We start from the raw sequence: 25,867 nt of genomic DNA on the forward strand, positions 1-25,867 counted from the left end.
TTCTGTAGAATTAGAAACAATAATGCTTATGGCCTGCTTGTTCAAAACAGTAAGAACAGAAAAGAACAAAAGTACTGAGGTTAGAAAAAAAGGTTGGAACTTGACTCAAAACTAGCTAAAACTAAGATACCCTAGAATTCTTCTGTAAGGGTTGCAGGCCTATGATATAATAAAGAATTTGGCCTTTGTCCCTGGTTCCTGGGAGAGAGACTCTAAATCCTTGGAACTTCTCAAGTAATAGAAGTGCCTTCATTATTCATGTGCCCCTTGGATCACACCTGAGTTTATGCTAAGAGATAACTCAGGACAGGGGCTACTCACTAGGAAGACCAACCATGTGATGAGAGGGTCAGCTGGACCTCTGGGGAGGGAAGAGAAGCTGGAGAGTGAGTTTAATCACATGGCCAATGAGTCAATCAATCGTGACATTGTAATGAAACCCTGATAGAAACTCTGGGCACCGAAGCTCAATGGAACTTCTTGGTTGATGAACACACTGATATGCTGGGAGGACAAGGTACCCTGATTCCACAGGGAAAGAACTCTGTGTTCAGGACCCACCCACCACCCCCCAGACCTTACTCTATGTATCTCTTCACTTGTCTGGTCCTGATCAGTATCTTTTATTAAAAAAACTGTGATCATAAGTATAGTGTTTTGCTGAGTTCTGTTAAGTTGTTCTAGTGAATTATTGAACCTGAAGGGGTCATGGGAACCCCCAAATTTGTAGCCAGTTGGTCAGAAGTGTGGGTGGCCTGGGAACCCAACTTGTGGCCACATCTGAAGTAGAGGTAGTTTTGTGAAGAACTGAGCCCTTAACTAGTGGCATCTGATCTAACTCCAGGTGGTAAGTGTCAGAATTGAATTGCAGTACACCAACTGGTGTCAGGATAAGGTCATAACTCCAAATTGTAACAAAAACATTTATAAGAAAATATAAAATCTTACAAAACTAAATTCAAGTAGCAAATCTGTAATAACTGAATAAGCCATGCTCTAAAATTAAATATAGCATTCTGTAATTAAATCTGATAATACATCTTCTATTCCTAAACTAACAAAAGGATTTTAGACCTAAAAAGCATTAAAGCAATTTTAGTTTTCTGGTTTCCACGAAGACTATTTTCTCTTTCCTCCTTTATTTTCCCTATCTTCACCTTTACATCTACATTAATAATAATAATAATCCAGCAGTTTATAATTCTGTATACATACAACCAAGGAAGACTTTAGAAAGATGACAGGATTACTGCTCTGTTCCGGTCTGGTCTTTATCCAGAGGAATGTGTACACCTCAGTTGTTGGGAGGGACACGTATACAAGTTTTGAAACCATATCAGCAATAACCAATAACCACCCTTGAGATGGAAAGGTGAATAAGATTTCTTAACAAACAGTTAAGAAGCATGTCTCTCATTTTCCAATCGACTTTCCCTCACCAAATTGGACACAGATCCTCAAATTTAAAAGTAGGACAGGGAGAGCAATTCAGAAAGGCAAGGGGAGCAATGAGGGAAGGAAGGAAATCACAAATCTGTGGCCTGACTACAAATCACTGCCCAAAGGGATGAGGTAGTAGAAAGCAGGAAGAAAAGGAGAATGTTCCGAGAATTACAAAGAGCATTAAGTTTAGCATGTAGTTCTCTACAATTATTCAAGGAACGCAGGAAAAGAAAGAAGCCTGAGCACCGAGCCCATGTGTGCCATGAGTACCTCGCTGCTCGCTGAAGGACAGCCATTCGTTTCTAGAAAATGAGATTCTGAAATCCATGGAGGCAAAAATGTACCAAGAGATGCTTGCTAAATCAAGGATATATGCTTTTCTCTGCCAGCCATAAGGTATTTTCGAGGTAGAGAAGTGAAAGGACCTTCTCAGACAAAGAAGACAAGTACTTTTTCTGAAGATGCTACTGCTCATCTGCTGACCTCTCCTGGATCAACAGTGGCATCCAGTGGCTGCAAGTCTCAGCACACACTTCTTTGTCTCTAGGAAGAGTTTCTATTGCTTTGGGTGAAGTGGCAATTTGGAACAAAACCATTTCTGTTGTCTATAACTAAGGATCCCCAAAGGCATAGTACTTTGAAATAAAAAGTGAAGAACCAAGCCCATAAAGCAGAAATGGAGCTTAAGATTGGCTGTGGTTATTTGTATTTCCTGTGGTATTACTGAAAAGAATGAAAATACGGGAGGAGATGAACATATGTGTGGGTGAAATTCCTAAGTTTTCACTGCCTCAGAATACTTTAAAAATAAATGAGATTACGGGCTTCCCTGGTGGTGCAGTGGTTGAGAGTCCGCCTGCCAACGCAGGGGACACGGGTTCGTGCCCCGGTCCGGGAGGATCCCACATGCCGCGGAGCGGCTGGGCCCGTGAGCCATGGCCGCTAAGCCTGCGCATCCAAAGCCTGTGCTCCGCAACGGGAGAGGCCACAACAGTGAGAGGCCCGCGTACTGCAAAAAAAAAAAAAAAAAAAAAAGAACAAAGGGACTTCCCTGGTGGTGCAGTGGTTAAGAATCCGCCTGCCAGTGCAGGGGACACAGGTTCAATCCCTAGTCCGGGAAGATCCCACATGCTGCGGAGCAACTAAGCCCGTGCGCCACAACTACTGAGCCTGTGTGCCACAACTACTGAAGCCCATGCACCTAGAGCCCATGCTCCAGAGCAAGAGAAGCCACTGCAATGAGAAGCCTGCACACCGCAACGAAGACCCAACACAGCCATAAATAAATAAATAAATAAATTTCTAACAAAAGAGAATGAATGGAGTAATCCTAAATTTCTATCTTAATTAGACCATACTTTCTCTCTCCAGATCAAAGATCAAAAAAATAAAAAAAGAAATGGACACCAAGAGGCTCTTCTTCTCATGGTTTAAACATGTTCATTTTCTGCTCTACATTTCCAGCTTAGAAAACCATACAGAATGGTCACACACACATTACCCACCCCCACCCTCCCTTTAACTCTGATAGAGCTCTGGTTGGCTCAGGTGCACACACCAGCTCAAACTCACCTGTTTGGATGAGATGTGGGCAGCATGAACTGGAATTCCACCACGCAGGTGTTGTCCTTAAGCTGGCGGTGTTGTACACTGTTAAGTTCATAGGCAATATAAGCCCTTCGAACATACACCTGGTTAAAAAGTAATCCTCAGTAAATACACTTCAAAAACAGAAACTAAGAGATGGTTAGCCCAGGAAAAAGACAGTCTTGAAAAGAGGTGTCTGATGCAGAAGAAGGTGGTCTGTGGTGACAAGTCCCAAAGCCCCGTACATACATACCTTGCTTTAATTAATAAAGCTGGAGTCTTAAAACTATACCCATGACTATAAATGGAAACAAAGCTAGCCTTCCTCTGCTGGACACCTCTAGGTGTGCTATAAACCCTTCACACTGACCTAAACTCGAGAGAAAGTTTCATCAGTTAGCACAAAAGTATATAGAACCATGACTATTAATTCATTACACATGATGATTTCAACAGAAGATAAAAGCAAACAGGGAGAGGGACTTCCCTGGTGGCACAGTGGTTAAGAATCTGCCTGCCAATGCAGGACACATGGGCTCGAGCCCTGGTCCGGAAAGATCCCACATGCCGCGGAGCAACTAAGCCCGTGCGCCACAACTACTGAGCCTGCGCTCTAGAGCCCACGAGCCACAACTACTGAAGCCTGTGCTCTGCAACAAGAGAAGCCACCACAATAAGAAGCCCGCGCACAACAGTGAAGAGTAGCCCCACTCTACGCCCACGCACAGCAACAAAGACCCAACACAGCCATAAATTAATTAATTAGTTAATTAATTAAAATAAAAGCAAACGGGAGAAAAATGAGAGGTGCTGATTCTGGGCCACCTGAGGAGTGAAGATAGAAGACAGAAACAATTGAAGTACAGTCTAACTCTTTCACTATCTTGTATCTTTGTTTCGTTTTCCCACTGGCCCAAATCGATTTTACAGTGTTTATATCCCCCAAACCTTAGGCAAAATCAGGAAGGCATAAGTTGACATATAATCTCTCAAATACACTAACTTGACTCAAAGAAACAGCAACAGGCCACGTCCCAGGAAAACCCGTCAGTCCAACCTCATGTACTTCACAGCTGATTTGCCATGCACATAAAATGAGACACATCAGCATGGGAGGTATGTCAGGAGACTTTGCATTAAATGGCATAAAAACACTATAGAACACTTAGATATTTTCAAATTTTGATATTTACTGAGTAGCACACATTACAGTCTCCCCACAGAATACAAATAAAAAGTAACCCAAAAGAGCTCGCAAAGGGCTGTAGTGGTATCATATCACATAAAATCATTGAAGACACTCCTTTTCCTCATGTTCAAAAAAAACATCTACTTGGCAACTTTACAGCAGTATTTGGGGCCTGCAATTTTTGTGCTTAATGAGGTAGTGTGCTGTAGTGGAAACAAAAGTCATGAGTCAGACTGACCTGGGTTCAAATGCAAACTCTTCCACTTACTATCCACATGAATATGGGCAAGTCACTTAACCTCTCAGAGGCTCACCTTCTTCTACTTCATGAAGTAATTGTAGGATTAAATGAGAAAAATAAAGCACCTAAAACTCAGTTCATTAAATGTTATTACTTTCCTTCTCATGCCGAAATAGTTCATAAGAACTGCTTGACAATTCAGAATATAACTAAAATCCATTTTATTTGGCCCAAATCACAAAATGGTACTGTTCTGATCAGCCACATATTTTTTCACTTATTGTGTTAACAGGGAATCCTAATCATTATGAAATGGAAGAATTCAAATACCTGGTAAGTAGAATTGAAAAATGCTAGCAGCTATTTTCCTGTGATTGGAGCCCAGAAACTGGTGATTAGTTGAGTTGACACACTTGAGTAAAAGCAAGACCATTTGTTTCAGAGGAAAAGAGGAAGGTTCTCTACTCTTGAGAACCAACGTTAAGGCCAAAGAAAAAGGACAGATAACAATAGCCAAATGGACAAAAGGAGTCAGCCAGAAACTGAGAAAAAGGTCATGTCACGTTACTAGGAGAACCTACCTCCAGAGCTGCCATCCTCACGACCTGGTTGCTGTGATAGAAGAAGTTTGGTAGGACATCGAAAATTGACGTTTCGGACAAGATGAGTTTCTGGAAGGTACAAAGACAAGCTTAAACCATTACATCCATAAGAGAACAATTCCAATGGATAATATTTAGCATTTGAAGCATTTAGTGAAACTTAAGAATTTTGTCTATGAAGGTCATGTATGATCTTACCTTCTCTCTGCCTCAGCTTCCTCAGCTACAAAATGGGGAAAACAAGAATACCTATCCTCACAGGGCTGTTGAAGAGTTAATATACATAAAATTCTTAGACTAATGCATTAACAGTGCATTAATTATATGCTAATATAGGTGTTTATGGCTATTATTATCCTTTCTGACACAAATCCATACTTAACTTTTAATATATTGTCTCACTACTCCACTACGGTAAGCCATAGATTTTTGATTTTTGAACCCTCTATTTCAACTATGAACCAAATAAGCAAAAACATCCTTCCCCCCTCTTTAGTTTCCCCAGAACGAAATTTGATAGAAACCCTGAAGATTCCCTTGGCTAGGTATAATAATATTATCATTATTTCCAAGTAGAAAAATAGAAGTCATTCCTCACAAAATGGTGTTGTTTTAAAAATAATAGTCAAGGTTCTTTGAATTAGCAGTAAAATTAGCCAATATTCTTTTATAAAATTGGCTCTGGGGCTTCCCTGGTGGCGTAGTAGCTGGGAGTCCGCCTGTCGATGCAGGGGACACGGGTTCGTGCCCCGGTCCGGGAGGATCCCACATGCCGCGGAGCGGCTGGGCCAGTGAGCCATGGCCGCTGAGCCTGCGCCGTCTGGAGCCTGTGCTCCGCAGCGGGAGAGGCCATAGCAGTGAGAGGCCTGCGTACCGCAAAAAATAATAATAATAAATAAATAAATAAAATTGGCTCTGTATGAAGCTTAATAGTAAGCATTAAAATAAAATTAAATGATTATTTAAGTAGCTTTGCCTGTAGAAGACTAACGACTACCTATTTATACATCTGATTCAAATATCAGAAATCAACCAGTGCTACCACTTCATTCTGTCCCAGAATACCTTCTAGATAAAAGCGCAAGAGGTGAAGACTTCATTAGGACACTTCTATCAAGGCAGGCCTATTCAATTTTTAAGCTAAGCCACAATTCTAACAGCATTTTATGAAGAAAAAACATGTAAGTATAAATCATTTTAGAAATTCAAGGTATGAAACTTCATTACACAGAAAATCAAAATTGACTGACTGATTACTTCAACTATGCTTGGGAATAAAGGGGACAAGAGTGCAGAGTGGCAGAAAAGGGCTATAATGTATACCTGCAGGTTCTCAATGCAAAACTGATGTCCGTACATGTCAATAGCTGATAGGAAGATAGACTCTACTTGGTTATGGCGAAGCTCATATGATGGCAAATGGGAGGCAATAAGAACCTAGAGTGAGAGCAAAATAAAAGGCGTAAGTTCCTGAGGGAGTGATTATTCTAGGCTCCTATTAGGCAGCTCTGATACAAAAGCAATAAATATAAATCTGTAAGTGCAGGCATCAAAGATAAAACAGAGACCAAGTAAAACAACTTCTGGGTCCTGTAACATAAAGCCAAGGCCACCAAATACTGCATCTCAGTTGACTCTTACCATGATTTGCTTGTGAGCAATTTCCCATGGGGGCAGAGGGAGGGGGAGGGAGAAAAAACAGCTTCAATCAAGTTCCATCAGTGCATGTGATTTACCACTGCAGAGCTGCTAGTCCTGGGGACTGCATGACTAGCTGTTAATGGGGAATCAGGTCTGGCAGGGAACAGCTGTGGGGAAGGTTGGTGCAGCAGAGCTAGCCTTTTGCAACTCTGAAGGGGAAAGACTAGGAAAAGCTGCTCCGACAGCCCCAGGTACTCAGTCCCAAAGAGGAGGTGTCAGGACGGGCAGAGAGAGTGAAAGCAGTGTCACAAACAAAAACAGGGACACGGTAGGACCTGAATACCCTCAGCAGGTCACTGAGAGGTTCAATAACTTTGAGTAATTCAGTGACATGGATACAATTGTAGAGAAAGCAGAAGGTCACTGAACAGCTTCAAATGCTGCTTCCTTGTCGATGCCCATGCGCTGGAACACAAAGGGAGTGCCAACTCCTGGCTTCCCTGCTGAAACCTTTTGGAATGGAAATGAAGACTACAGGGTGAAACTGGGCTGCTCTGGGGTTGTGCTGATTGCTAGCACCAGAGATTCATTTCATTATCTTCTTGCTTTCCACACTTGACTTTTTCCTATACACTTAAAAGTTTTCACCTGCTTCTAAGCTCCCTTTGGAAAGTAAGAAATATTAAACCTATTGCTTTCCCTCAGTCTCCTTTCCTCCATGTGACCCTGGTTTACTAGGAAGGGTAGGGAATAATAACAGGATTTTATAATGGGGAGAGGGCTTCTATTTTTTAAATTAATTTTTATTGCAGTATAGTTGCTTTACAATGTTGTGTTACCTTCTAGAGGGCTCCTGTTTTAAAGAAACTTAACGTTAATCTTTTCCTTTCTCTTTAAAAAACATATACCATGTGAGAATGTTTGTTCTGAGGGCAATGAGACATACATGGGAAATTGCATGACCTTTGGAAGGTGCTGGAGGAAGAGCTCATTGCATCTAGGACTGCTCAGTCTATGAAAACCATTCCTCCCTCCGGACAGCCAACACATGTCCTTACCTGGCGGGCTCGGAGCGCCACCTTAGCATTGGTGGTCTTACTGAGTTGAGTTAGCTCCGTGAGGATATTCAGCAGCTCGTCAGTGAGAGTGGGGTCCCGGCCACACAACTGATCCTAATTGTTAATGTGACAAAGAACATACATATCCATGTTAAAAAGAACTGAGGTGGAGAGAACTTTGAAATGGGAAAAGGGAATAAAAACAAAGTAAACAGAGCTAGATTACTAAGATGCAAATGTCCTGTTACCTTTATCCTAAACAGTGTGGTAAAGAGATCCCAGAGGGGTACTTCCCTGGTGGTCCAGTGGTTAAGACTCCGCGCTCCCAGTACAGGGGACGCGGGTTCAATCCCTGGTCAGGGAACTAAGATCTCAAATGCCGCATGGCCAAAAAAAAAAAAAAAAAGAAAAGAAAGAGATCCCAGAGGAAGCTGCTGCCAAGGAGAAGCCCAATTCCTCAGCCATTCAGATTCTAAATTCCTAATGTATTTCTTTATAAATCAACACCAGACTTTAAACAATAGAAATCATTAGAGACCATTAAAAGGGGTCAAGGGATTCTAGCTAAGAAATAACAAAGGATGTCTCAAAGTTTTAAGAGGTTTTAAATAATATAGGGACTAAAAGCTTTCCTGTTCCCTCTCCCACTTTTGGAAAGAAGGCAGAATAAGGCAAAAGGAAACACTCCTGGTGGTTTTCATTCCACAAACCAAATGTTCAGCATCCCAGGAGGGTGCAAAACAGAAACATAAGCACAAATTATTCATTTATAAATACATGCTAAATAAAAACACCATCTCATATTCTGACAATTCTATACCCCAAATCATTTATCCTCTTGCTGTACCACGAATCATTCCATGATACCTAAACATGGAGATTCCTTAGATGGGTTAGAGGGAAAAACCAAGCTCCTGCTATACAATCCATGGTGTAATTCAGACTTGGGTCCTTTGTCTCCAAAAAATTAAAAAATTTTAAGGAAAAAAACTCTCATATTTTGGGAAAAATACTTCTTCTCCAGGGCAGTATCAGTTTATTCCCTAAATTCATCCATTATCCATGTAATTCTCATCTAAGCTGAAAAAACTGCAGATGCACTTTTATAAATGTCCTTTCTGAAATTTACAGAGTTATCTGTAATAGCAGTTCTTAATATCACATCACATAGTTCCCTCGACTTGGAGTTTGAAACAACTGCCTTTATATTTTAGTGAACTTTTATTCTCCCCCACCCAACTATTGAATCGGACATGAAAGACAACCAGATCCCAAAATGCTTCCTGTTGCTGCCTTTTAATCTTTCTCCTTCCTGCATTATCAGCCTTTTTCTTGAAGAATCTCCATTTCATCTTCAACCCTCCCCATCTCAGGGATACTCCGTACAGTCCTTTACCAGCGCAGCACAAATAGAAGTGTGGGGCTTTTGGCTCTGGGGGCAAATATACATTTCCCCAAACGCTTTTCCTACAACCCCCTACCACCTTCCGCATCACAGGGTAAACGGTTTTGGAGTACTCAACACTGGTATGCTGGAAAGACGGCTTCTCAAACATTTTAAAGCAGGAAATACTTTCTGGTTCCCCAATCCACGACCAGAGGTGTGCGCCAGAGTCGTAAACCGCATGATGGTATTTATAGTTAACGAAGTGCAAGTATTGTTTTCACCTGTTTAACGCAGGGGATTCACTCATCTGAGTGGAAGAAGAAAGTGATTATAAATCCAGGGCTCGCCTGAGCACGTAGTCACAAACTGAAGGACCTATTCCTCCCAGCCCAGGGAAAAAGCAAAGAGGAGGGAGAAAATGCAACCAAGTCTCACCTTTTATTGATAACTTATGAGCAAAATAGAATTGTAATAAAAGTCACCAGCTGCGCACCACAACAAAGAGTAGCCCCTGCTCGCCACAACTAGAGAAAAGCCCGCGTGCAGCAACAAAGATCCAATGCAGCCAAAAATAAATATAGTTTAAAAAAAAGAAAAGAAATGGGATGATGATATATATTAAAAAAAAATCAAATCAAATCACCAGAGACAAGGCCGTAACAAGATGGAAGGAAAGAATAGGTAGATAACAGTGGGTAGGGAAACCATAAGCTTTTCCTACCTAAATCCCTCTTTACCTAATGTTCCTAATAGAGAAAATATACTCTTTTCTGAGGTACTCACTTCAGTCATCAGAATGGACCCATTGAGAGGTTCAAAAACCTAAGAGATGTCCTGGGTAATAGAACTCAGCTGCTCTGCAAATAGTCAGACTAAAGTCTCAACATTAACAGCAAAAGCCAACACAACAAAATAAGAACACTGGCCACCTACCCAACCCATATCAGATGTGATAGGGACTGTTTTCCCTTGAAAGGAAACCCAGGTTTACCTTTTGAGATTAAATTAAAATAAATAGATTTTAAAAAATGGAGTTGCCATCTTGCCTAACTACAGATCACATTCTAACTAAAACACATGCACACAACTACTTAAAAAAAAAAAACTTTTTCATTTCATCTTTCCATTATGAGAGAGAGGGAGTGAGAAAGGGGGTAGAGAAGCTTCTTTTCTGTAAGAAAAGTGAACTATGGAGACTAGAAAAAATAATAGGGAAGTAATTATTCGTTCACGATCACCAACTGACAATCCTCCTGGACTCCTTGTGATAAAGTACAGAAACCTGACCTTTTTGGCATGTGAAATATCAAACACAGTATGAATAAACCACTACCTCCATTAAATTATCCTGACTTGGAAATTTCCCATTCAAATATTATTTTCTCTATTGTCATCATTAGTACTTAGGAAAAAGATGTGCAACAGAAAACTGTGTGTAGTGTAACCTTCTCAACCCTCTCCTGTCCTTGACCTGAACACAGTGTTCAAGTTGTGAAAGAAACCACCAGGGATGGAAGACGATTCCATTCATCAGAACCACCCACCCTAAGATACAAGCATCCAAGAGGAAGTTTACAGCCCTCTGGCCTAGAGACAGATGTCCTTTGGGCAACTGGACAGCCCAACATCACCATCTAACTCTGGTGAACATTTTGTAACAGTAACATTAAATGGTGATGGTGTCAGCCTATGTTTCCTCAGTGTATAGAGGCAGGTTCATTTAATGAGCCTACCTCCTGATTTGGGGATTACCTGCATAAATCTGCAAGCCAAAGTGAAAATTATTCAATAATGGTTAAGATTGGTACCACACAGTTATTTCTTGTTTTCATTCTTAACCTAGATGGTGGCTAACCACAAGGAATAGTTCAGATTTGCAGAAATATAACAAGCAGGCTTCAGAGTCAAAACCGTAGCCAAAGTTATGTAGCTGACTGCCAGGAGAGCCCAATATAGCCAACTTGATCTTAGCATTCTAAGATCTGAAGGCAATTCAAAATGAAAAGATGTGACGTAATGGGTAATATTCTCAAGACATTAACTACTGTTCAGCTGGACGAGGCACCAATGCCAATATCAAAAATGGACTGGAAGCTTCTTCCAGTCACAGCTAGAATTTCTGACCTTCCAAGGATGTTGTGGGACAGATTAAACAAGAAATGTTAATATAACCCTTATTCAGTAAACCTGGGTTTACTGGGACTTTTCTCCATTATTTACACGTTGAACGAAATTATTTGCAGTTATGTTGGGAGGAAAAAGGAAGGAGGCTGATAGGCATTTTATTTATTTATTTATTTTATTTATTTATTTTTGGCTGTGCTAGGTCTTCGCTGCTGTGCGCTCTAGTTGTGGCAAGCAGGGCTACTCTTCGTTGCGGTACACCAGCTTCTCATTGCGGTGGCCTCTCTTGTTGCGGAGTATGGGCTCTAGGCACGCAGGCTTCAGTAGTTGTGGCTCGCAAGCTCAGTAGTTGTGGCGCACGGGCTTAGTTGCTCCACAGCATGTAGGATCTTCCCGGACCAGGGCTAGAACCCATGTCCCCTGTACTAGCAGGCGGATTCTTAACCACTGCGTCACCAGGGAAGCCCCTGATAGGCATTTAAAATGCTCCCTGTCTGAACCAAATCAGAGGCTCACAGGCATGGCATTACTCCTAAGGAAGCATGGATTATACTACATTCGTGTGGACCACACCAGAAATAAGATAGAAGTAGTGAGGGGAAGACCACTCAGAATCAAGGTGGCTACAGGATACATACTTCGCCATCTAGACAGCTGTGAGGATGTTGATACTTTTTATTGATACAAAATTGCTCAGTTTGGCTAAAGAGTCCCTTAAATATCTCTTAGGTAAACTTAAACAATGTTCTAAGCTTTTTTCTATAAAATTAAGAGATAAGAAGAACTTTCAAAAAATAAACTTACTGACTGTTTTCAATGTGGCACAATGTTCCTCCAAATAGAGAAAACTTGACAGGACTTTAACATTTTACTTGATATTTTGCTCTCCAGATACAGCAAAAGATTAGAAGAAATTTGGTAGAGAGTCTATGAGGCAAGTTACCAGCAGGCAAGTTATGCTAACACCCAGAGGGGAGGAAGGCTTCCTCAGAGCAGCCCACATCCTGCAACACTGATTCACAGAAGCCTGATTTTCTTGATTCCCTCCCCCTAGGTTCCAAAGCCCCAGAAATCATCATCTAGTTCAGCAAAGCACACCATCAACAGTCCCACTTCTAGAAAGCAGAGATTGGAATGCTGGGCACATAACATTGATCAGGAAGCCAAGGTAAGCAAAAGAAAGGGGAACCAGCAGAGAACACAGCTGGGGGAATCGAATGCTACCATATCCAGTTGTTATCCATAAAAGAGAGTAAGACCTACAGAAAGAGAAATCCAAACAAGTAAAATGGCTTTTCCCAGCTACCACCATTAATGCAGATGTGGGGTGGAGGACCTGACCATTGCCAAAGAAGGCAGATCAGAAAGGAGCACTTTTCCAGCCTTCGTTCCTGCTCCCGAAGTCACTGCTAGCTGGCCCTCAGCTCAAGCATAGCAGTTAACTTCTTGATTTCCAAATCTCTGAGATGAGGGCAAAATAATGGATATTTCAAATGCAATTTAATGATATAAAAGCCTAGAGATGTTTACGAAGTTTTCCTTTGTTTTTTAAAGATAAATGTGAAATGCCAAAATAAAGAAAAGGACAAATCCATCTTTCTGGTTCACATCTTCAACCTTCCTCCTCCTCTCTCTACCCCCCCTCGTCCCTCCCCTTCCCCTCCCTCCTCCCTCCTTCCCTCTCTCGCTACCCCTCCCCGTCCTATTCATCTAAACCCAAACATTAACAAACAGCTCTTTTCTCCAAAGAGCTCAGCCTGTTGGAAAGAAAGTCTGGGTACTATCCATGCAGGTAAGAAGTAATCGGGATGACAAGGTGGGGAAAAATAAGAACAGCAGCAAGTCAGAGTCCCATTGGCATATGCCTGTCCTGACTGGCAAAAGCAGAAAGCAAAGCCTCAAACCAGTTCTCTGACAGGGCCCAACGCCCCTGCAGCACCCCCGTGTAATTACACACTTGAGTGACTGGACTCTGAAGAAAATTGAAGGCCTGAGCTCCGAACAGCTGCCATTTTCTCTCTCCATCACACCAGCGTGATTACTTGAGAAATGAACAGCCCCAGCTCAAAGCTACTCCAGAATTCTCAGAGGAAATATGGCTCCGTGTTCCAATAATGAGATTCTTAAGGCAAGCGTTACTTACAATCACTCCGCAAAAGGAGCGAGCCGAGCCCCTATATCTTACAAATTAGAATTTAAGAAACCCAGCGACAGTCTTAGACGATCATTACTCTTCTGCAGCTCCAAGGATTCTGGACTTTGGCCTATTTTTAGTGCATAAAAACTGTTAAATCCTTAAAAAGGTAATCATAATAAAATGAAAACTCACCATAACTACCTTCTTAAAAAGGCAAATTTTACTCCATTTTAGGTCCAAACTGACAGATTCTTCCATACCCTCATTACCTTTTTCTGCCAGAAAGTCTTGGCTTTATCCAAATGAGAATTAGCAATCCTTTTATTAAAATTTAAGGAAAAAAATCTAATTAGTCAGATTTCTTCCCTTTTCTGATTGAGAAAAAGAAAATCAGCAGGTTGCCAGAGATAATATCACTTCTTTGCCGAAACCTATCACTTGGAGAAGTTGAAATATTACATTGCGCCGTTATTGTTTTTTCCTTTCAAATGCATTTTCTGGTTTCCCCACCATCTAGCCATTCTAGGGTAGCAAAGGTAATGAACTCTCCCTGTGATTACATATTTTTTTAAGTGGCTATTCTAAAAAATGTTACATCCTCGAGAGTTAGCCAGCTAGGCAGATAACTGAGTGAGTGGCACTGTTGTTAACCAGAGATGTGAGGTAGATAGTTTCCCTTCATTCCGAGCCATGAAATAAAAAACAGCAGTGAAGATTTATAGTTTTTTTCTCCTCCAAGAAGAAATGAGGGAATTAGGGTACCAAGAATGCCAATTCCACAAAGGGACAAGGAAGAAAAGCACAGGAGCAAAAAGGTACTATAGTCTCCAAAAAGCACAAACATGCAGCAGCAAGGCAATTAATTGCTCGTGGGGTAGAGGGGCTCTAAGAATAGTCCTATTGTTCTCTGATTCCTAGAATTAACCCAACCAGAAAAACCAAGGAGTAGAGAACTTACAAATCATCTTCAAAAATCCTTAAGTCCACAAAAATTCTACCCACTGGTCACATGTACATCAGTCCTATTCACGTTTACTGGTCTCACCTCTCCTTCCCTCTTTCTACTAATTCTCATATTACTAGGTTATAGGGACAAAAGCATGTATCTACTACCAACACAATAATCCCAGCTTAGATGTCCATGTAAATAAGACAGAAAGGGACCACAAAAAATGAGGAATACATTTAAATTTCTTTGGTGGGGGAGGAACAGTACTACATTTCTAACAGTTGTTTTTTGTTATTCAGTTTTGGATGTGAGAGCATTCATGGAACAAACAAGCGTTATAACAGAAAAGTACACTGGCTAGATAAGACTAAATTTTAAAGCTACTGTCACTAGTGACAAGAGGAATAAGGAAGCATGGGGCATCTCTAAGTAGAGCGAAGAGATTTGAGTTCCCATGTAAGATTATATGCACAATTGGCAGAACAGTCCTTTTCTGACTGGAGCAGGTTCCTTCAGGTCAAGGACAAAGACAGATAGGAGAAATTGTTAATCTACAACCCAAGCCCCACTCATCCCACAATCACAAAAGACAGGAGCTTCTCCTCTGACCACAGCCGTCACAAGGAGAAATGCTTTTTTCATATCATCAACCATCTTTACAGGTTCTGAAAAATGGTACTCACAATAAGCATTGTGACCAGAAGATTCTTCTTGGTGACTTGAGCGTGAGAGAAGATGTAGTTCAGTACAGTGTTCATGTCACTCTTGTTCTCCTCCCGAAGGGCGAACACGCATTTGTCATAGTGACCTGCAAGCAGCAAAAAGAAGTGATCCTCACCCACGTATGAATGTTCACGTTTACATGCTATTTGTTTGTTTTCTAATGTCTCTACTTAGAAAACTGATAAGAAGTGAGAAGAAATACCGTAAGAATTTTCTTAGATGGATTTGTATAGAATTGGCACTGTTGTTTAGTAAAAGCAACTCGAGGCTAAGAGTCAGGCAATCCGGTATAAGACCTGGGCTCAAAGCCTAGCTCTGCTACCAATTTACTGTATGCTCCTGGGCAAATCACTACCTCTCTAAGGCCTATTTTCATTAAAAAAAATTTTGACAGATCGGGGAAGGGTGCGTCTTACTGAGGAGCTGGGGATAACCCCAACCCCCTACCCTGACTCTAAACTCTCTTATTTAGCTTCCTGGAATGATTTCCTTAGAAGAGAGGGTTTGGCTGCTTAAAAAGAAACGTCAATACCATTAAACCCCAGCTAGAGATTCTGGTTCCATGTCTGACTCACTGAAAATGTTTCACCCTAACTAGGAGGAACAGTTTTAGCTCAAAAATAAAACACCAAACTTATCAATGTCCACAAGAAGGATGGCTGCTACCTCTGGAATCAACATTTTCCCCCGGAAGTCCATGAAGCAGCTAAGCAATGCCTAGGAATTCCAAATCCAAACTAAGGCATAGATCAGGGAGAACCTTGCATGAAGTCAAAAGGTCTGTGGGGAGAGTACAGTTATGTATATTTTCATTGGCCTTTCACAAGGCCACCAGGGGCAGGTTAGTTCTGCCTAGCAGAGCTATGTTTTGCAACAGAAGCATAAGCTTCAGGTATACTGTAGTGATATCTACCATGGGATACAAGTAATATTCAGTTCCTTAAAAACAGCTTACCTCAGAATTAAATTTCCAAGCAAAGGAGAATTAGTGTTTGAATAGTCTCAAGGGTCAGAATTCTATGAAAATAGTAAAGGATTATCACCTTACTTCAGCCTGCAGGTTAGGTTCCAAACCAAAACAGTGGCATTCAAACTGCATTACCATGGATTCCTCAAATACTGAATACAGTCAACCAAGGCAACTCTGCTTTTATCTATTTTAAATATTAGAGATTGACATAAGATTTCTTTTCAAAATAAAACTAAATATATTTGAAAAACAGTGGACTACAATATTTAGAGAGCTGCCAATGTCATAAAAGACCCATTTAGAACAACATGGAAGCTGTTTAAAAATTGGTTGTCCTATATAAATTCATATTTCTCCTGACCAAAACTTAGCTTTGAAGTGACAACAGAAATATATCTTGGTAACAGAAATCACTAGAACTGGGGGAAATAAAAAGAGTATTTACCCAAGGAGAGGCAGTGGAGACACTAAGCAGAAAGAAAGCAATGATACCAAGTGCCTCTTTTTAAAAACTTTTTATTGTGAAGTATACATACAAAAGAATAAATAAACACCCAAGTAACTACCGTCTATCTTAACAGAAGATTTTTAGTATCTTTGAAGGATCCAGTGTGCTCCTCCTCAAAATCAACCGCTAAGCTGAATTTTAGGTTAATCATTCTTTTGCTCTTCTTTACACTTATCACAAATGTATACATAGTTTCATTCTTCCTGTTTTCAACTTGATAACAATGGAATCATTGTGTATGGGTCATTCTGTAACTTGTTTCTTTCCCTCACCATTATGTTTTTGAGATTCATCTTTTGTTCATGTGTGTACCTCGGTTCATCTGTTTTCACTGCTGTAGAGTAATCCATTGCAGGAATATACTAGAATGCAATTATCTATTCTACTTGTGTATATTTGGGTTGTTTCCAGTCTTTTTTGCTATTCGTGAATAACACTGCCACAAACAGTACTGTATATGTGTCCTTAATAAACATGTGTAAAAGTTTCTCTAGAGTATATCATCTAAAAATAAAATTGCTAGGTTGAAGAGTATAAGTTCAACTCCATTAGGTACTGACAAACTGTTTTCCAAAGTGGTTGTACCAATTTGCATTTCTGCTTACAGAAGTGGTGGAAGATGATGTGAAATTCAAATTTTTGCCAATCTTACTGTGGTTTTGGTTCACATTTCTCTAATTAGTAATAAGACTGGACATCTTTTCATGAGTTTTTGGATTATTTATGCTTCCGCTTTGGTGAATTATCTTTTTATATCTTTTGCCCATTTTTCTAGTAGGTTGTCTTTTACTTATTGATTCAAAGCAGTGCTCTATAGATTACAGATACTAATCCTTTCTTAATCGTCATGATTTGTAAATATTTTCTTCCACATTGTGGCTTGTATTTTCAGTCTTTTTATGGTATCTTTTCACTAACAAAAGTTCTTAAGTGAGGGCTTCCCTGGTGGCGCAGTGGTTGAGAGTCCGCCTGCCGATGCAGGGGATACGGGTTCATGCCCCGGTCCGGGAAGATCCCACATGCCGCGGAGCGGCTAGGCCCGTGAGCCATGGCCGCTGAGCCTGCGCATCCGGAGCCTGTGCTCCGCAACAGGAGAGGCCACAACAGTGAGAGGCCCACGCACAGCAAAAAAAAAGTTCTTAAGTGAGGTCAAATTACTTATCCTTTATAGTCTATATTGCTGGTCTTTTTTTTTTTTAAGTTACCAGTAATTAAAAAAATATATTTATTTATTTATTTGGCTGCACCCAGTCTTAGTTGCGGTACGTGGGATCTTCGTTACCAGCATGCAGGATCTTGGTTGCAGCATTCGGGATCTAGTTCCCTGACCAGGGATGGAACCTGGGCCCCCTGCATTGGCAGTGTGGAGTCTTAGCCACTGGACCACCAGGGAAATCCCTGTACTTACTGGTCTTATATGACAATATCTTCTCTGCCCTGAGGTCATAAGGATATTCTCCTAAAAATTTAGTAGCTTTGCCTCTTTAGTACATGTTTAAGTTTTCAGTTCATCTGGAATTGATTTTTGTGTGTATCGTCTAGGTTAGGGATCTTTTATTTTGGCAAATGAATAATCCTTTGTCCCAGCATCATTTATTGAAAAGTCTATCCTTTCCTCAGGTACTGATTTACAATACCTGCTCTGCTGTAAAGTAAGTTTTCGTATATGCTTGCATCTGCTTCTGGGTTAATAGAACCAGTGTTCCATTGTTCTATTAATCTGCCCCTACACCAATATCACAATCTCTTCATTAATATGGCTTTATATTAAAACTTGACATTTAACTGGACAAATACCTCCACAGTGTATTTCTTTAGAAGAATCTTGGTTACCTTTCCTTTCGTGTAAATTATAGAATTAGCTTGACAAATTCCACAAAAATACACTAGTAAGATTTTTATCGGAATGTCAATGAATCCACAGATGAATTCAGGGAGAATCAACACTTTGCAAATATATATTCCAACTTAAGGCCATGATATTTATTTAGATCTTCTTTATTATTTTTACTGATTATAATTTTCTCCAAAAGAGGTTGCACATTTTTTGTTAGACTTATTCCTTAGAATTTCATATTTTGTGTTGCTATTTTAAATGGAATATTTTTCCAAAATGCTCTTCTAAATGATTGTTCCACTATAAAACTTGAATTTTGTATATTGACTTTTGTATCCAGCAACTTTGTTAGATTTTAAATAATTCTAATAATAAATATGTGGATTTTTTGAGGCTTTCTAGGTAGACCTCATACCATATCTAATAGTGGCTGATTTACTTCCTTACTCCTTTCTAATCCTCATACCTTTTCATTCTTTTTCTTGCCTTACTGCACTGGCTGGGATATCCAGTATGATGCTGAATAGCAGTAATGATAGTATGTGTCGTTGTCTTATTCCTAATCTTAAAGAGAGTGCTTTCAACATCTTACCACTAAGTATGATGCATCCTACAGATTTTTTGTAGGAGAACTTTACATGATAAAAAGTTCCATTTCATTCTTAGTTGGCTAAGAATTTATCATGAATGCATATTAAATTTTGTCAGATACTTTTATCATCCATATCTTAAGATGATGGCCATGTTTTTTCCTGTTTTAGTCTGTTACGTGATAAATGACATTAACCGGTTTTTCAAATATTAATCAAGCTTGCACTAGTGGGATAAAGCCAACTTCGTTGTGATCTATTATTTCACACATTGCTGCATTTAGTTTGCAATATTTACTTGAGTATTTCTCCTTGTCATGAGTGGGAGAGTCATCCTTTAAGGACTGGAAAAGGGAGCAAGACTGATGAAAGAAAATATTAGGTAATCTTTTAAATTCTATGGTGTTTCACTGCCATCTTGTGGCAGAAAGCAGTATCAGCAGTATGTAGCTTTAAAATCTTAGCCAGGGTATTTTAGTCAGAGACTTTGTACATCATTTAGTAAAGCTCTACAGAGAAAGCCAGGGATAAACTCCACCTAACTGATACACTGAAAAGCACTGGAAAATCTGAGCCTTTTTCAGAGGGCTGTGGTTCAATCCATGGATTAGCTGCTGAGAGGCAAGCTCTTTGGATAGGGTTTCTCAATTTCAGCCTGGTCATGACTCAACCAGCTCTCACTGTACAAGGTCAAGAAGATGCCAATCTTCTGCTAGAAAAATTTTCTCAGCCCTCTCCCAGAAGCACACTGGATTCACAATCTCATCAAGCTGTGTTTTGTTGTTGTTCTTTCTTTGGCGCTAGTGAGATATAGAGGTTTAATTTTTAAGGGACTGGTGAAAGGAGGAAGAGTTTGTTAATGTCAAGTGTTAGTGACAGGATGGACTGGCTCAGCTGTTGCTCAGTCCTCGAGGGAAATGTTCCCAGATACAGAGTCCTCAGGAAGGAACTCACCGTTCTGGAATTGCGTCTCTACTCGCAGGTACTGCCGCAGCAGGTCCATCACCACAGCCTTCATGTGGCCTCGGATACCACTGCGGTACCTGGGCAAACAGAAAAAGGTCCCCACTGAAAATCCTGACAGGCTAACACTGTTAAATAACAGACTATTACATAATAAACCCAGAGCCCAGATTTACTAGACTTTCTACTGAACTGCTTTCCTTCTAATATAGGACAAGACAGGAGACAGCGTAGGATCAACTAACCAGATCAATTTAAATTCAAGTCTAAAAGAAATATGGCTACAGACAAGATTTTTTTTTCTTATAAAGGAATCAAGAAAAAAAGAGTGCAAAGCAAAACCAAAAACCACTTGATAGCCCTACCTACCAACACCCTGGTTCAGTCCCCATTGCTAAGTTGAAACGATCACCACACCCTTGAAGTGGTTAAGGGGTATCTGAAAAGTCTATGAATATCTTAAAGTTGAAAATGTCCTGTGAAGGTTCCTTTAATCCAACAGCTGAGTCCATAAGCTAAGGAGAATAAATATCAAATGGGGCCCTATGCCAGAAGAAAAATTAGGAGTTTCATGGAAATTGCAAGGAAAAAGAAAACGATGAGATTGCTGTGCCTTAATAATTGACAGAAAGATGCAGAATAAAGTCATCAGAAACACTGAGTATGAGAGCTAGCTCACGATTCTAAGATATTTAGTAGATATAACAGATTTTCTAAGATAGAGGTGCTTTCTAATTTCTCTAAGTCAAACCTGAAGTAAACCTCTTTGTGACTACTCAGAAGAAAGGAAGGTATGGGGATGCGCAGGTCTGGGAATCTGGAGTTCCATGTAACTACCTCTGCACCAGCTGGACAATGCTCTGAGTGTTCATGAAGAAGACTTCCCGTTCAGATTTCCGGTTCAGTGTAGCTGCATGGCTATCTAGGATGTTGGCAATCTAAAGTATAAGAAAGGGAAAAAAAATGAAGCCCAGCATAGTAAAAGGACCCAAAGCATTAGCCTGCATAGCATCAACACTAGGAATCTTCTTAATTGTAACATGACAGTTTCTATCTTTCACATGTTGAGAGTAGCTGCAAGTTACCTGGTATAGTTTAGGGGCCCATTCATGATAAACAGGAAAGCAAAGGGTAATAAGTATGCTGCTGAGATAGTAAGGAAGTCTCTGATGATAGAACTACAAATATCCGCCTACTTTAAATTCACAAAAATACTTCTAATTAAGGCACAGCCCCACAAACAAAACTCTATGGGATACATGGCCAATATGCTTTCCTCTTAACCACAGATACTTTACATTTCACACACAGTACTTACCTTATTGGGCTTGTATCATGAAGCAGTTTTGTAAAGGGCACAATGATTAAACTTCAAAAGCACAACATCCAGACAGCAAGGAGGATCCAAACAGGAAGGAATCCTACAACATGAACTCTAGCATGGGCAGCCAGTAGAAAATGCCAGTGTTACTCTATAAATACCTGCTGGCTGGGAAACTGACAGAGGACTGATGTGATGTTGCTAGCATACTGAGCCATTTCCTTCTTGATAGACTTCTCCACATTGGGGGGGATACGACCAGAGACACTGGTCATGATATCTTGCAGTTCTAGGAGAGGCAAGGAGGGATCTCTGAGGGTCTTCATCAACCGTTCAACCCAGTCTTTTACCTGAGAAGAAGGAAATAATAAAACAGGAACCAAACAAAATTAACACAATCCCCCAAATAAAATATCTGAATTCACTACCATATAGTACAGGAGTACCGTGTTTTATTGTGCGTTGCTTTTACTGTACTTCGCAAATATTGCATTTTTTACAAATTTCAATTTGTAAAACCCTGTGTTGAGCACCATTTTTCCAACAGCATTTGCTCACTTTATGTCTCTGTGTCACATTTTGGTAATTCTTGCACTGTTTCAAACCCTCCACCAGCAAAAAGATTACAACTCAATGAAGGCTCAGATGATGGTTAGCATTTATTAGCATTTTTTAATTTAGGCATGTACATTTTTTTAGACATAATGCTATTGCACACTTAATAGACTACAGTATAGTGTAAACATAACTTCTCTATGCACTGGGAAGCCAAAAAATTCATGTGACTTGCTTTCTTGTAATACATGCTTTATCGCGGTGGTCTGGAACCAAACCCACAATATCTCCGAGGTATGCCTGTACTTACTTTGAAATTGCAATATAAGCACCTAACATTGTCCTTATTCTCTGGTTTAAATCCCAATTACATGCGAAGTCAATGACAGAGATAAGAAGCAAGGATTTAAAGACTTCAAATCCCACAGCTAATGGTGGGAGAGTTTCGGATCAAACAGCTTTCTTTTTCTCCCTCTTAAAAAAAAATCCTTACGTGACTTTTAAACGATCTTAGAGAACAGGTACCCTATTATGTATACGCCTTCCCCCACACCACCTCCCCAAGAAAAGTGATTCATACCCTGCTGCTAAAGAAAGGATCTGGAAGGCAGTATCCATTCATCACGTTGACCAGATTATCCAGGACATAGTGGAATACTCGATGGAGCTTCTCGCCTCTGAGTGCTGTGCTCTGGATCCGCGGCAGACTGCCTGTGTGAAGCTCAGCCTGTCAATCCCAATGAGAGGTCAAGTCATCCACTACCTTCTATTCAGGGTACAAACACACCACTGCAACTTAGATTCATCATGCAAAATCAAGACTCCTCTTCACCATACCCAGCTACAAGGAGAGAAGTCAACGGAGGAAGCATCATAAGGAAAATCACGGAATCTTAGTATCATAACTCTTACAAATTCTAGTTCCATAATACCAAAGGCACACATACAAACCATAAGATCGGGCTAAAAAGCTTAAGGAAAAACTGGAAAACCAAGGACTGAAATCACTTGCCTTTCCAAACTACTGTTACCGTGTAATCAGCTCTTGGAGAGCAATATTAAAAGTATCTTCCTACTCACCTGCTGGACCTTGCTGGGGTTGTCCAGCTGCATTTTGGCTATTACACAGCCCGGGTCAAGAGCTGCTCCAGGCCGCTTGACATAATGGATACAGCCAGACTCTGCAGCTGTTAAGGTCATTACCATCTTCATGACCTACAGTGAAAAATAAAATCTCTTAGGACCTAGCTTTAGGGATTAATGACAGCTACTGACACTTCCCCTTTCTATTTTCTACTTCCTTTCTGTTACTCTTGAGTCCTAGTCAATTCCAGCCAACTCTTGTCCCACCTTCCCTCCCATGGCCCGGAAGCCCAGTCACCACCCTGACCTCGATCTCAGCATAGCACTGGCCAGCGAACACATGGCCTCCATCCTCCACAATGTACTGGATTAACTTCCCAGCAGAAGGTGAGCGCATCACCGAAGGGTCATTTTCCTTCTCAAACACACAGGTTTTGTTGCCAATCGTGATGCGATACCTAGGAGATACATGGGAGTATGTAAGTCAATAAAGCACCTCAAATTGTAAAAGATAACGGTAGGATAATGTCAATCTTAAAAAAAAACCCTGAAAACTTCATTCTACACACACACACACACACACACACACACACACACACACACACAGCATTTATTGGATCCCTTTTTTAAAAAAAAAATATTTATTTATTTATTTGGTTGCACTGGGTCTTAGTTGCGGCTCACGGGCTCCTATATTTGCGGCTTGCTGGCTCCTTAGTTGTGGCAGGTGGGCTCCTCAGTTGCAGCACGCATGTGGGATCTAGTTCCCTGACCAGGGATCCAACCCGGGCCCCCTGCATTGGGAGTGCAGAGTCTTAACCACTGCGCCACCAGGGAAGTCCCTTGCATCTTTGTTTACAATGCCAAATAACCCAAATTTCCTTCAATAAGGGTCAGATTAAATAAATTATGATACATCCATATAATGGAATAATATACGACCATTAAAAAGAATAGGTACCTCCATCAAGAAAAAAAAATGAAGGTGATGCTGATGTAATAGCTACCATTTTTTGAACTCTTATTATATCACAGACAATGTTCTACAACCTTTCCATGTGTTAATTCAGTTAATTACCACAGCCACACTGCATGATTGGTGTTGAACAGTATAAAAGATGTTAAAGGAAAAAATAAGGTACAGAACTAAATGTTATATTTATTTGTGAATATAATTAAAAGAAAAACAGTATGTACATATATGTAACTTGTATATACATACAAAATTTCTGCAAAAACATATGAGACTGTTAACAGTGGTAGCGTATAAAAAGGGGAATTTATTTTTCATTGTCTGCCCAAACAGGAGTTGCGGAGAGACAATTTTTTAAAATTCATTCGTTCGTTCATTCATTCATTCATTTATGGCTGCGTTGGGTCTTCATTGCTGAGCACGAGCTTTCTCTAGTTGCGGCAAGTGGTAGCTGCTCTTTGTTGTGGTGCGCAGTCTTCTCATTGCCGGGGCTTCAGTAGTTGTGGCATGCGGGCTTTGGTAGTTGTGGCTCACAGGCTCTAGAGCGCAGGCTTAGTAGTTGTGGCACACGGGCTTAGCTGCTCCACAGCATGTGGGATCTTCCAGGACCAGGGCTCGGACCTGTGTCCCCTGCATTGGCAGGCAGATTCTTAACCACTGCACCACCAGGGAAGCCCAGAGTCAATGTTTTTCATTATAAATACTTCTTAATACTCTTGAAATTTTTGTTAAGTGCATGTGCTATTTTTTTTTTAATTAGAATAGAATCCACAAAAAGACCTTGAAAAATCCCAAGAGTTAGTGACTACTCAGAGAAAAGACTGATATACAATGACCAGCAAATGGACCTTAAACAGCCACTCACCTATCCACCTCCTCCTTCATGTATGTGGTATAACTGCTGCCATCATAGGACAAGAGCAGTCCTCCATCACTCAGCCGATGCACATCTACTTCCACACATGAGCCATTCATGATCACCACGTAGGAGTTCGGGGACTGTCGCGTCACCTGTAGGAAATGAGACCCCGAAGAGACCAGTCAGTGTGTCCCTTCCAGGGGGAGTCCCAGACAAAATTTCGGTATCTCAGAGATCTAGGTAAGAAAGCTCTGCCAGAGAGGAAGGAAATTCATGGCACTGGTGCTCTGAACACTAGTGTCTGTGGGCATGGCTCAGCCTTGCTGCGAGCAAAGAGGGGGGACCTTAGATGCATCTCCCTGCTCTGGTTGCTCTCTGTCTCCTTTATCTCTTGGCTGCATATGTGAAATTAAGCAACAGCTAAAACATTTTCAGAGAATCATAAAATACTGCTTTGACACAAGGCTACTGACACTAATAATGACTATAATTTCACTAACACCCAGCCCTGCAGTAAACCAAACTTTCACCCCATCTCTTGACCTAAAGGAAGCAGGCTGACAAAGAGAGAGGCAAAAAGTACAACATTGGCTTCAGTGGGGTTCAGCATACCTTCAGTACATACTTGACTCCCTCATAGATAAGTTCAACATCTACTGTATTCAGAAGTGTATGAGCAGAAAGGACTTGACCCCTGAAAGAACAACAATGTGAGAGACGCTTCTAGAAAGTTCTAGAAGTTTACAAGGGAATCTCAAAGGTTATCAGTTATAGCATTTCCTGGAATAGTAAGACTGAAAACAACCTAAAGGACCATCATCATTAAGGGACTGATATATAAATTACAAAAAAGTCATATGATGGAATATTATGCAGCCATTAAAAAAGAAAGATGAAGCCCTTTATGCACTAACATGAAATACTCTCTAAAATACACTGTTAAATGAAAAAAGCAAGTGAAATTGTGTAGGACAGCTTCAGAGTATGCTACCACTTGTGCTTAAAAAAAATAGGTGGTAGGAAGAAACAAATATTACATATATATGCTTATATAACTTACCATATGTCTGAAAGATTACAGACAGAAACTGGTAACTTGGGTTGACTACAGGGAAGGAAACTGGGTG

General features: G+C 40.5%; 1 protein-coding gene across 1 annotated transcript in view; it reads right to left on the minus strand.

Moving 5' to 3' along the window:
- Positions 1-25,867, minus strand: part of ACACA (acetyl-CoA carboxylase alpha) — a 272,579-nt gene that overhangs the window by 121,196 nt on the left and 125,516 nt on the right. Inside the window, 13 exon segments of the mRNA XM_079904143.1 lie at positions 3,016-3,134; positions 5,042-5,131; positions 6,386-6,499; positions 7,762-7,875; positions 15,042-15,166; positions 19,941-20,029; positions 20,787-20,887; positions 21,432-21,620; positions 22,406-22,552; positions 22,906-23,040; positions 23,216-23,366; positions 24,747-24,892; positions 25,353-25,434. Coding sequence (XP_079760269.1) covers positions 3,016-3,134; positions 5,042-5,131; positions 6,386-6,499; positions 7,762-7,875; positions 15,042-15,166; positions 19,941-20,029; positions 20,787-20,887; positions 21,432-21,620; positions 22,406-22,552; positions 22,906-23,040; positions 23,216-23,366; positions 24,747-24,892; positions 25,353-25,434 — 1,602 coding nt within the window.

The sequence above is a fragment of the Stenella coeruleoalba genome (genome assembly GCF_951394435.1).
Source record: "Stenella coeruleoalba genome assembly, chromosome: 19".
In the NCBI taxonomy this organism is placed as follows: domain Eukaryota; kingdom Metazoa; phylum Chordata; class Mammalia; order Artiodactyla; family Delphinidae; genus Stenella; species Stenella coeruleoalba.